The sequence below is a fragment of the Pipistrellus kuhlii genome, unplaced genomic scaffold, assembly GCF_014108245.1.
Source record: "Pipistrellus kuhlii isolate mPipKuh1 unplaced genomic scaffold, mPipKuh1.p scaffold_m20_p_31, whole genome shotgun sequence".
In the NCBI taxonomy this organism is placed as follows: Eukaryota; Metazoa; Chordata; class Mammalia; order Chiroptera; family Vespertilionidae; genus Pipistrellus; species Pipistrellus kuhlii.
This window is the reverse complement of record NW_023425531.1, coordinates 2989163-3001228: the sequence shown is the minus strand read 5'-3', so window position 1 is coordinate 3001228 and position 12066 is coordinate 2989163. Positions and strand designations below refer to the sequence as shown.

The window sequence follows — 12066 nt, the reverse complement described above, 5'->3', positions numbered from 1 at the left end:
AACATTTTAATGATGTTGATTCTACCAATCCACGAACATGGTATGTTCTTCCATCTTCACATCTTCCTCTATCTCTATTTTCAGTTTCCTGTAGTTTTCCGCATATAGGTCTTTTTCCTCCTTAGTTAATTTTATTCCTACGTAATTTAGTTATTTTGGCGTGATGGTAAATGGGATTGCTTTTTTAGTCTCTCTCTATAAGTTCACTATTGGTGTATAGAAAGACCATAGATTTCTTGGCATTAATTTTGTATCCTGCTACATTGCTGAATTCATTTATTAAGTCTATTAGTTTTTTTATGGAATCTTTTGTGTGTTTTTTTATGTACAATATCATGTCATCTGCAAATAAGGACAGCTTTACTTCTTCTTTTCCAATTTGGATGCCTTTTATTTCTTCTTCCTGTCTAATTGCAATGGCTAGTGCTTCCAGTACTATGTCAAACAGGAGTGGTGACAGTAGGCATCCCTGTCTTGTTCCTGTTCTTAGATGGAATGGTTTTAGTTTTTGCCCATTGAGTATGATGTTTGCTGTGGGTTTATCATATATAGCTTTTATTATATTGAGGTATGATGCTTCTATTCTCACCTTGTTGTTTTTATCAGGAAAGGGTGTTGGATTTTGTCAAATGCTTTTTCTGCATCAATTGATATGACTATGTGATTTTTATCTATCAATTTATTTATGTGATGTATCACAGTTATTGATTTGCGGATATTGTATCATCCTTGCATTCCCGGGATAAATTCTACTTGGTCAAGGTGTATGATCTTTCTGATGTACTGTTGGAGCCGATTTGCTAGAATATTTTTTTGAGGATTTTGGCATCTATGTTCATGAGGGATATTGGCCTATAATTCTCTTTCATTGTGTTGTCTTTATCTGGTTTTGGTATTAGGGTGATGCTGGCTTCATAAAAGGAGCTTGGAAGTGTTCCTTCCTCTTAAATTTTTTGGAATAGTCTGAGGAGTATAGGTTTTAGTTCTTCCTTGAATGTTTGGTAAAACTCTCCTGTGATGCTGTCTGGCCCTGGGCTTTTGTTTGCTGGAATCTTTTTGATGACTGCTTCCATTTCTTTCATAGTTACCGGCCTATTGAGCTGTTTAGATTCTTCCTGATTGAGTTTAGGAATGTGTCCATTTCGTCCAGATTGTCCAGTTTGTTGGAATAGAGTTGTCCATATGATTTTTAACAATCTTTTGTATTTTGACGGGTTCTGTTATTTCACCTTTTTTATTTCTGATTTTGTTTATTTGGGTCTTCTCTCTTTGCTTCTTGGTGAGCCTGGTTAGAGGCTCATCAATCTTGTTTATCTTTTCAAAGAACCATCTCTTGGTTTTGTTGATCTTTTGGATTTTTTCTTTGGTCTCTATGTCATTTATCTCTGCTCTGATTTTTATTATTTCCTTCCTTCTGCTTACACTGGGCTTTTCTTGTTGCTCTTTTTCTAACTCTTTGAGTTGTAGAGTTAGGTAATTTATTACCATTGTTTCTTATTTTTTGCAGTAGACTTGTAGAGCTATGAACTTCCCTCTCATGACTGTTTTCACTGTGTCCCATAGATTTTGGATTGTTGTGTTTCCATTGTCATTAGTTTCCATGATTTTTTTTTTTATTTCTTCCTTGATATCTCCAGTAACCCAGTCATTGTTTAATAGCATGTTGTTTAGTCTCCATGTGTTTGATTTCTTTGAATTGTTTTTATTGTAGTTGATTTCCAGTTTTATGACACTGTGATCTGAGAAGATGCTTGATATGAATTCTATCTTCTTGAATTTGAAGAGACTTTGCCTATGTACCAACATGTGGTCTATCTTTTAAAATGACCCATGTGCACTTGAGAAGAATGTATATTCTCTAGCTTTGGGGTGAAATGTTCTGAAGATGTCATTCCATCTGGTCTAGTGAGTCATTTAAGACTGATGTTTCTTTGCTGATATTTTGTTTAGAGGATTTGTCCAATGGTGATAGTGGGGTATTAAAGTCCCCTACTATGATTTTATTGCTGTCAATCTCTCCCTTGATATCCTCCAGAAGTTTTTGTTATATATTGAGTGCTCCTGTATTGGGTGCATATATGTTTACCAGAGTTATTTCTTCTTGTTGGATTGCTCCCTTTAGTATTATGAAGTGGTCTTCCTTATCTCTTGTTATGTCCTTCACTTTGAGATCTAATTTGTCAGATATAAGTATTGCTACCCCAGGTTTTTTTTTTTCTTTTCTTTTCTTTTATTTCCATTTTTCCTGGAAAACCTTTTTCCATCCCTTCATCCTCAGTCTGTGTGCATCTTTTTTTCTGAGGTGGGTTTCTTGTAGACAGCAGATATATGGGTCTTGTTTTCTAATCCAATCTGTTACCCTATGTCTTTTGATTGGGGCATTTAATCCATTTACATTTAAAGTTATTATTGATAGGTACTTATTTGTCACCATTTTTATTCTATACCCCTGTGTTCCTTCTTCCCTTCCTATTTCTTTTTTTTTTTTTTTTTTTTAAATATGGAATGCTTCACGAATTTGCGTGTCATCCTTGTGCAGGGGCCATGCTAATCTTCTCTGTATCGTTCCAATTTTAGTATATGTGCTGCCGAAGTGAGCACCCTATTTCTTTTTTTATAGCAGACCCTTTAGCATTTCTTGCATTGCTGGTTTAGTGGTGATAAATTCCTTTAGTCTTTTTTTTTTTGTCTGTGAAGCTCCTGATTTCACCTTTAATTTTGATTGATAGCCTTGCTGGGTACAGTATTCTTGGATTCAGACCCTTCCTTTGCATGACTTTGTATATTTCATCCCATTCCCTACTGGTCTAATGAGCTTCTGTTGAGAAATCAGTTGCTAGTCTGATGGCAGTTCCTTTGTATGTATAATAACTTTCTGGCTCTCTCTGGCTGCTTTTAAGATTCTTACTTTGTTGTTGGTGTTTGCCAATTTAATTATAATGTGCCTTGGTGTCAGTCTTTTGGGGTTCATTTTGCTTGGGACTCTGCGAGCTGCTTCAATTTGTGTGGGTTTTTTCTTCCCTATATCAGGAAAGTTTTCTGTTATTATTTCTTCAAACAGGTTTTCCATTCCTTGCTCAGTTTTCTCTCCTTCTATAACCCCTATTATGCAAATATTGTTTTGTTTTGTATTGTCCCAAAGTTCCCTTAGGCTCTCCTCCTGCTTTTTAATTTTTTTTCTAGAAGCTGCTCTACATGAGTATTTTTTTTTCCATCTTGTCTTATAACTCACTGATGCAGTCCTCTGCTTCTTCATGTCTACTCTTGATGCTTTCTATTGAATTCTTTACAGTAGCGATGCCATTTTTCATTTCTTCTTGGTTCATCTTTATTTCCTCTTGGTTCTTACCTACATTGTCGAATTTATCTTCCATTTTTTTTAGCCACCTTATGACCATTTCCCTGAATTCTTGCTCTGATAAGTTGCTTGCCTCTAAATCGTTTACTTCCTTTTCTGGTGATGCCTGCTTTTCTTTCATATGTGGAGTGTTTCTTTGTCTCCCCGTGGTCTCTCTTCTCAGGATGTCTGGTTATGTAGTTCTCTCCTTTCCATGGTGGAGTGAAGAGCTCTTGAATTTGCATGTTTGCACCAATTGGGGACCGGTGTTCTGGGGCTCACAGATGTTTGGTGGTCGCCACAGTTGTGGATTTTCAGGTTTCTGATAAGATCCACTTTCCCTTGCAAGGTGGCACAGTTTTCCATCTCCAGCCTTCTTTCTAATGTTTGTCCATATATGGGCATAATGTGATATATTACTTTTTAAGTACTTGTTACTTTAAAAAAATTTTGTTTAACCATTTCTCTGACTGCTAGTGATTTTGAATGCATTTTTGAATGGTTATAGTGGTTCTGATATAAGTGTCTACTCATAGCCTTTGCATATTTGGGGGTTGTTTTTTTCTTGTTGATTTATACAAGCAGTGTGTATGTGTTCATCTTTATCTTCTGTGTTGCTCATATTTTTCTAATCACGTGTTTATTTATGGTATCTTTTGTCCTTCTAATGTTTTTTCTTTCCTATACTAGAGGCCCAGTGCACAGATTCATGCATGGTGGAATCCCTCAGCCTGGCCTGCGATTAGGGCCATTGGGGCATCACACCCACTTCCGATCAGGGTGATGGGGGTTGGCCAGCCCAGGAGGGACCACAGGAGGGCTCCAGAACATATCTGGCCATCTTGCCCAGGCTCTATCAGCCTGACCCCAACAGCAAGCTAACCTACCGGTTAGAGCATCTGCCACCTGGTGGTCAGTGCACATCATAGCAACCTGTCCAGTGATTGACCGAATGGTCAACCAATCTGTTGGACACTTAGCATATTATGCTTTTACTAGTGGCCCAGGGCACAAAATTCATGCACTCGGGGGAGGGGTATGTCCCTCAGCCCAGATTGCAAGAGGATGCAGGACAGGCCAAGAGACCCCACTGGTGCATGATAGGGGCGGGAGAGACATGAGAAGTTGGCCAGCTGGGGAGGAACTGCGGGAAGGCTCCAGGGCATGTCCAGCCCATCTTGCTCAGTCCCAATCGCCTGGACCCCAGCAGCAAGCTAACCTACTGGACAGAGTGTCTCTGTCACCTGGTGGTCAGTGCACATCATAGCAAACAGTTGAGCAGCCTTAGCATATATTACGCTTTGATTGATTCAGTGGCCGACTGGACACTTAGCTTATTAGGCTTTTATTATATAGGATTGTATAGGATGTTACAAATATATTTTTTTCTTTTATAGCTTTTACATTTTTTAAAAATATATATATTTTTATTGATTTTTTACAGAGAGGAAGAGAGAGGGATAGAGAGTCAGAAACATCAATGAGAAAGAATCATCGATCAGCTGCCTCCTGCACACCCCCTACGAGGGATGTGCCCGCAACCAAGGTACATGCCCTTGACCGGAATCGAACCCGGGACCTTTCAGTCCACAGGCCGATGCTCTATCCACTGAGCCAAACCAGTTTTGGCGCTTCTACATCTTTTGATGTAGAAGAAAATACCCACAAGCCCAGCTTGTGTGGCTCAGTTGGTTGAGCCTCATCCCATGCACCAAGAGGTCACTGGTTCGATTCCCTGTCAGAGCACATGCCTGGGTTGTGAGCTTAATCTCTATTAGTGGGTATGCAGGAGGCAGCCGATAGATATTTCCCTCTCATCAAAATTTCTCTCTTCTTCCTTTCTCTCTCTAAAATAAAATTAAAAACATATTTAAAAAAGAAAGAAAGAAAAAGAAAGAAAGAAAGAAAGAAAGAAAAGAAAGAAAGAAAGAAAGAAAGAAAGAAAGAAAGAAAGAAAGAAAGAAAGAAAGAAAGAAAGAAACTACCCACAAAACAAAAAGACAGCCCAGTGGATGTGGCTCAGTGGTTGAGCATCAACCTATGAACCAGGAGGTCAAGGGTCAATTCCCAGTCAGAGCACAGGCCCTGGTTTTGGACTCAATCCCCATTGCGGGGGAAGGGGGGACTATGCAGGTGGCTACATAGATGGTTCTCTCTCATCATTTATGTTTCTATCTCTTCTTCTCCCTTTCTCTCTGAAAGTAATAAAAATATATTTTTTTAAAAAGAACAAATAAAAATGAGGCAAGCCTGTGAATGTTGTCCTGAGTTTGGAGCAGCAATCGCAAAGGTCTCTGGGAACATGAGGAGGGGTTGCTGAGCAAAGGAAGGGTGGAGGACCCGTGGGTGCCCGCCAATGGGCTCTGGAACAGGAACAAAAAGAACAGGATTTAGTTGAGTTGGAGGCACAGCGAAGAAACTGATCACAATCATAGCAGACACTTGTGCTGCCTGCCTCCTCCCCTTTAGAGAGCCCGGCACCCCATCCCCAATTGCTGAGCGTGGTTACTAAGGGCTCAGCTAACGGAAGCTGCTGAGCCTGGGAGGCCATAGCCAGGCCCTGGGAGCGGCCAGCAGCCCAGGCTGGCAGGCCAGGGAGCAGCAGGCCGGCCTGCGGACTCCCTGTGGGAGAGGCTAAGGGTCCTCCAGCCGAGCCCCATGCCGCTGGCTTCTTTCTCCCCTTCACCCACTTCTCTCACAGGCCCCTGGGCTCTGCTTCTGGGAAGCCCAGCTTGGGACGGGGATGCCGGTCTGGTGGCCAGGTGAGAGGGCTGCGTTGGACAAGCACCAGGAAGGGGCTGGAAGGTGGGCAGAGGCGGGGGCCGATACAGTGTCGTTAGGTCAGGGGCCGGTCAGGGAGGGTGAAGGGTGGCAGGGTGGGAAGGCTACTGAAGGCCCAGCCATTCGGAGCTGTGAGGGGGTCCGGGTGGGGGTCCCGTCACGGTCACAGGCGGAGGGGAGGCTCTGGGGAGGCAGGAGGGAGCGCCAGCCCCGCACCCCGCGGCCGGGCGGGCGGCTGGGGCTCCCGCAGCGGCTCGGGCTGGGGCTCCCGCTGGCGGCGGCGCGGCAGGTGAGAAGGGGCGACACCGCCTCCCAGGTCAGGTCGGGGGCGGGGGGCGGGGGGAGGGGCCGGGGGGCGCGGGGGCTGGAGCCGCGGGGCAGCAGGGCGCCTGGCCCTTCTCAGCCCGGTGACCCCGCGGGTCCCTGCGAGTGAAAAACTCTCCGTTTGGGGAGTTGCCGGCGTGGACAGGCTCAGGGGACCCGACACCCCGCCTCCCCGCTCCGGGGCGGATGCGGACGGGGCTGCGCGAGCGCGGGCTTTGCGGAAGGGCCTCCCCACCTCCTGGGATCCCCGGTGCCCGGGAAAGGCTGCCCGTGCCCAGTGGTACAGCCATGGAAGGGGGGCAGGGGTGTCACACAGGCCTTTCTCCCGGGAACAGCCGGGCTGGGAACCGGGGAGCGCGATGTGGCCTGGGGCAGCCCGCCGGAGGGGGGCGCAGGCAGGGAGGGGTACGCAGGCAGGGAGGGTGGACGCAGGCAGGGAGGGTGGGCGCAGGCAGGGAGGGGCACGCAGGCAGGGAGGGGCGGGCAGGCAAGGAGGCAGGAGGGTACAGGCAGGGAAGGGGCAGGCAGGGAGGAGGGGCGCAGGCAGGGAGGGGCGCAGGCAGGGAGGGGCGGGCAGGCAGGGAAGGGGGGCAGGCAGGGAGGAGGGGCGCAGGCAGGGAGGGACGCAGGCAGGGAGGGGCGGGCAGGCAGGGAAGGGGGGCAGGCAGGGAGGAGGGGCGCAGGCAGGGAGGGACGCAGGCAGGGAGGGGTACGCAGGCAGGGAGGGTGGGCGCAGGCAGGGAGGGTGGGCGCAGGCAGGGAGGGGGTGCAGGCAGGGAGGGGTACGCAGGCAGGGAAAGGGGGCAGGCAGGGAGGGATACGCAGGCAGGGAAGGGGGGCAGGCAGGGAGGAGGGGCGCAGGCAGGGAGGGGCGCAGGAGGCCCAGCGCTGAGCTCCGCCTGGAGTGCCGGGGCAGGTAACGGGCCGTCAGCGGGCGCCCCACGCCCAGCGCAGCTCCGAGCCCACCCCGTGGTTGCCAAGTGGAAATGTGAGCCCAGTGCGCTGACATCTGGTGTTTCCAGAAAAATGTGAAAAATCGGAGATCCAGACTTTCCAATATTTTAATTGGCAGTTAATTTAAAAGCTGTTTTTAAATGCGATTGCGGTCAAACCAAGTCCTGTGCGAGCCAGGGGGCCGCAGCCGCTTCCCCCGGCCCCTCCCGCGGGCCGCCGCGCAGGTGGCAGGCGGAGGGCGGCGGCGCCTGACTCCCCACCCAGCGCAGGTCCCGGCGCGGACGTGGCTGGGGGGGGCGGGCACCCGGATATCAGGGCTGCAGCCGGAGCTCAGCCTCGCCCTGTTTGTTCAAGGAGGGGCGAGCGCAGCGAGCTGGCCGGCAGGGGCCAGGTGGAAGGGCCGCTCCAGCCTCCCCAGCACCCCAGGCTCTATTGGGGGGCGCAGCCTGGCACCCAAAGTGCTGAGCTGGCCTGGGGGGACGAAGGAAGGGGCCGCCCTCAGGGAGGCAGACCGGGTGGCCAAGGAGAAGGAGACCGGTGCTGGGATTTCGGAGATGGTGGTTCCAGTCCCAGCCCTGCCATTAGCTGCCTGCGTGGCCCGGTGCCTTACCTTCCTGAGCTTCTCTCTCACCTGCACAAAGGTGAGACACAGCCTGGCCTCAGGGCCTCGGGACCAGCGGCGGCGCCCCCTGTAAAGGTCTTGTGTCTCCTTTGGGCACCCAGAAGGAACTGGGTGGGGTGGGGAGGCTGAGAGGTCAGGGCTCCGCTGTAATGGGTCCCTCTCTAGGGTCAAGGAGATCAATGCGTGGAGCCAGCAGCTTCTCCAGTCATCTTCCTTCTCTCTCGTCTCCAGGGGACCAAGGAGGCACAGCCAGCCCTGCCTGGGCAAGAGCAAGGGATGGCCCCAGGCCCTCAGGGGGTGACTTCGTTTCCCACTGCAGGTCCAGACCCTCAGGCGGGAGAGCCTCCTCCTTGTGTCCACCTTGGATGGAAGTCTCCACGCACTCAGCAAGCAGACAGGGGACGTGAAGTGGACGCTGAGGGATGGTGAGCAAGGGGCGGCCACTCCTTCCTCCTTGGACCCCGAGTTAGAGTGGTGTCACTATGACATAGAGGGTAAGAACATGGCGTCTAGCCTCTCACAAGCCGGTGTCTGAGGGCAGCTTCGCCGCTTAGCAGCTGTGTGGCCTTGGGAGAGTCACTCTACCTCTCTGAACATCAAGGTCCTCACTGTGGACGGAAGCCAGGGGTAATGGTCCTCCCTGCAGAGCTCTCAGGGAGCATGCAGTATATACTCGTCACATGCTTGGGTTGGGGCCTGGCACTCGGTAGCACCCGGTGAGTAGGAGCTATGATTGTGGGTGGGGAGTCCGGAGGGGGCAACTCATGCTCCCCGTCCCTGTCCCTGCAGATCCCATCATCCAAGGGCCAATGTACGTCACCGAGTAAGTGAACCTTCGGCCTTTTAAGGGCGGGGGGGGGGGGCATCTGGGGGATGGCGTGGTGACTGAAGGGAGTGGGGGTGGAGGTGGGGGTGCACGGGGCCCAGAGCTCTGTGGTGTGTCCTGTGAGGGTGGCTCCTACTTGCTAGGTAGTGGGGGGAAAGGGTGTCTTTGTGAAACCAGGACAGGTGCCTCCAACCCCTCCTTTCCCCATTCCTCTCTGCTCACAGAACTGCCTTTCTCTCAGACCCAGCTGATGGCAGCCTGTACACCTTGGGGACCCAGAAGCAGCAGGGATTGATGGTGTGTTTCCTTCAGTACTTGGCGGTGGAGAGCCCGAGCTTTTGTTAGGGAGCACTGAGGGGGCAGAGCGACAGTCCAGCCAGGAGCTGAGTGCTCTGCAGAGGATGCCAGGGCATCCTTCTCCTTCTCCCTTCTCCCTCTCCCTGTCCCTCTCCCTCTCCCTTCTCCCTTCTCCCTTCTCCTTCTCCTTCTCCCTTCTCCTTCTCCCTTCTCCTTCTCCTTCTCCCTTCTCCCTTCTCCTTCTCCCTTCTCCCTTCTCCCTTCTCCCTTCTCCTTCTTCCTTCTCCCTTCTCCTCCCTTCTCCCTTCTCATTCTCCCTTCTCCCTTCTCCTCCCTTCTCCCTTCTCCTTCTCCCTTCTCCTTTCTCCCTTCTCCTTCTCCCTTCTCCTTCTCCCTTCTCCCTTCTCCCTTCTCCCTTCTCCAGCCTCATCTCACAGTGCCCTCTTTCTTGTCTTTCTTTCTTATTAGGAGGTTGGGGTCTGCACATTGTGCCATTCTGGAGACTAGAGTGGCTGGAGGGGCTACCACAGCCTGACATCCTGGCATCTGGTGGCTTGAATGAATGAATGAGTGAATGAATGAACTTCCCTTATCCGCAATAGGTGCCCTCAGTCCCTTTCAGGAACATGGGCCTTCTCTGTCCAGGTGGTGAGGGCCTCTTGTTGGTGGCCCTCTATCCCCAGGAGCCCAGTTCTCTTCCCTTAGGACTGTGTCTGGGATACGTCTGGCAACAGCTCTGTATATGCAGTTTTGAGCTTTTTCTGTGTATATAACTTTTCATTGATATAATTTCAAGTAGAAGAAAAAATGTAAGAATAGTACAAAGAAATTCATTTCCTTCACTCAGATCCATTAATTTTAACATCATATTTGCTTTATTTTTTATTTTTTAAAATAAATCTTTATTGCTCAGATTATTACAATTGTTTCTCCTTTCTCCCCCCATAGCTTTCTTCCACCCGGTTCCCACCCCACCCTCTGCCCTTACCTCCCCCTCGCCATTGTCCTCATCCATAGGTGTATGATTTTAATCCAGTCTCTTCCTGCACCCCCATACCCTTTTCCCCCTGATAATTATCAATCAACTCTCTTTCTTTGCCCCTGATTCTAATATATTCACCAGTTTATTCTGTTCCTCGGATTTTTAATTCACTTGATTTTTAGATTCACTTGTTGATATATATGTATTTGTTGATCATAATTTTTATCTTTTCTCTTCTTCTTCTTCCTCTTCTTAAAGAATACCGTTCAGCATTTCATATAATACTGGTTTGGTGGTGATGAACTCCTTTAGCTTTTTCTTATCTGTGGAGCTCTTTATCTGCCCTTCAATTCTGAATGATAACTTTGCTGGATACAGTAATTTTGATTATAGGTTCTCACTATTCATCACTTTGAATATTTCTTGCCACTCCCGTCTGGCCTGCGTAGTTTCTGTTGAGAAATCAGCTGATAGTCGTATGGGTGCTCCCTTATAGGTAACCAACTGCTTTTCTCTTGCTGCTTGTAAGATTCTCTCTTTGTCTTTTGCCCTTGGCATTTTAATTATGATGTGTCTTGGTGTGGTCCTCTTTGGATTCCTCTTGTTTGGGGTCTTTGTGCTTCCTGTACTTGTAAGTCTATTTCTTTCACCAGGTGGGGGAAGTTTTCTGACATTATTTCTTCAAATAGGTTTTCAGTATCTTGTTCTCTCTCTTCTTCTGGCACCCCCTTAATTCTGATGTAGGTTCGCTTGAAGTTGTCCCAGAGGCTCCTTACACTATCTTCAACTTTCTGGATTCTCTTTTCTTCTTGCTTCTCCAGAGGAGTGTCCTTTGGCTCTTTGTATTCCAAATCTTTGACTTGATTCTTGTGTTCCTCCAGTCTGCTGTTGGATCTCTGTATAATATTTTTTATTTCAGTCAGTTTATGTTTAATTACTAGTTGGGTCTCATTGAATTTATCAGCCTTTTCTATGAAATTCTTGAAAAACCTTATAACCATGATTTTGAACTCTATACCCAGTCTTTTGTTCTCCTCCCTCTCTTTTGTTTGAGATCTATTTCCTTGTCTCGGCATTTTTGCTGCTTCCCAGAGTTGGTAGGGTGGCTTTGTGTGTTTGGTATCCTATATGGCCCAGTGGGTCAGCCTCCCCAGTTACCTGAGGTAGACACTCTTGGTGCTCCCCTTTGTGGACTGTGTGTACAGCCTTGTTGGAGTTAAGACTTGATTGTTGTTGGTATCACTGGGAGGATTGACCTCCAGGCCCATTGGATGTGAGTATCAGCTGTGTCTACTCCGAGATACCTTCTGTATTGGAGACAGTCTTATAGGATCAGACTTGCAAAATTGCAAGAGCCTCTTGCTCCGCTTGGATGGGGTGGAGTCTCAGGGCTGAGCTGACAGTCTTGGCTTCCTGTCAGCCCTGCCCTTGTGCACTCGCCTGAGCTTCCTCCTGACCTCTGCCTTCTGTGGCTCCCCTGAGTTTCCTCCTGACCATCCAGATTCCCCTGCAAGAGCTTGGGTGCCCCAGCGGCTGGCCCAGAATTGGGTTGAGTCCCTGTAGTCTGGAGCTTCTGACTCCTTCCGCTATGGAGAGGCCACGGCAACCTCTGCCATCAGACCTCTTTGCGCGCACTCACTTGTGCGCGGCTGTAGACCCTGCCCACTGGGGCTCCTGCCTCCCCCAGTCTCCCAGTCTTCAGGTGCCTTTCTCTACAGTCCAGACTCCACCTGGGTCCACAGGGTTTTGGCCAGGATTGGGGTTCAGTGCAGTTGGAAAGGGTTCAGTGCAGCCGGGGGCTTCCTTTCCCCTCCCGCCAGCCAGGCATTCAGCCGTCCTTCCTCTCTGCACACGAGCATCTCCCTACCTCAGCACTTTGTGTCTCCCAGTCCAATCCATGAGCCTCTCTCCTTCTTTCTAGTTGTAGATTTCCCACTCCTCCA

General features: G+C 48.9%; 1 protein-coding gene and 1 non-coding gene across 5 annotated transcripts in view; one reads left to right on the top strand and one right to left on the bottom strand.

Annotated features, from left to right (window-relative positions):
* Nucleotides 1-2494: 2494 nt before the first annotated feature.
* On the bottom strand, nt 2495-2601 carry LOC118731673. Its single transcript, XR_004991931.1, has one exon. It is a non-coding gene; the product is annotated as a U6 spliceosomal RNA (small nuclear RNA).
* Nucleotides 2602-7743: 5142 nt separating this feature from the next.
* ERN2 (endoplasmic reticulum to nucleus signaling 2) overlaps nt 7744-12066 on the top strand; it is a 17047-nt gene continuing 12724 nt past the window's right edge. For 3 of the 4 annotated variants that reach the window (XM_036460251.2, XM_036460250.2, XM_036460249.2), the window contains exons 1-4: nt 7744-8037; nt 8338-8443; nt 8808-8841; nt 9069-9141. In XM_036460251.2, coding sequence (XP_036316144.1) covers nt 7951-8037; nt 8338-8443; nt 8808-8841; nt 9069-9141 — 300 coding nt within the window. In that variant the 5' untranslated portion in view covers nt 7744-7950. The remainder of the gene's footprint in view (nt 8038-8337; nt 8444-8807; nt 8842-9068; nt 9142-12066) is intronic. The other variant, XM_036460252.2, reaches the window with a different exon arrangement.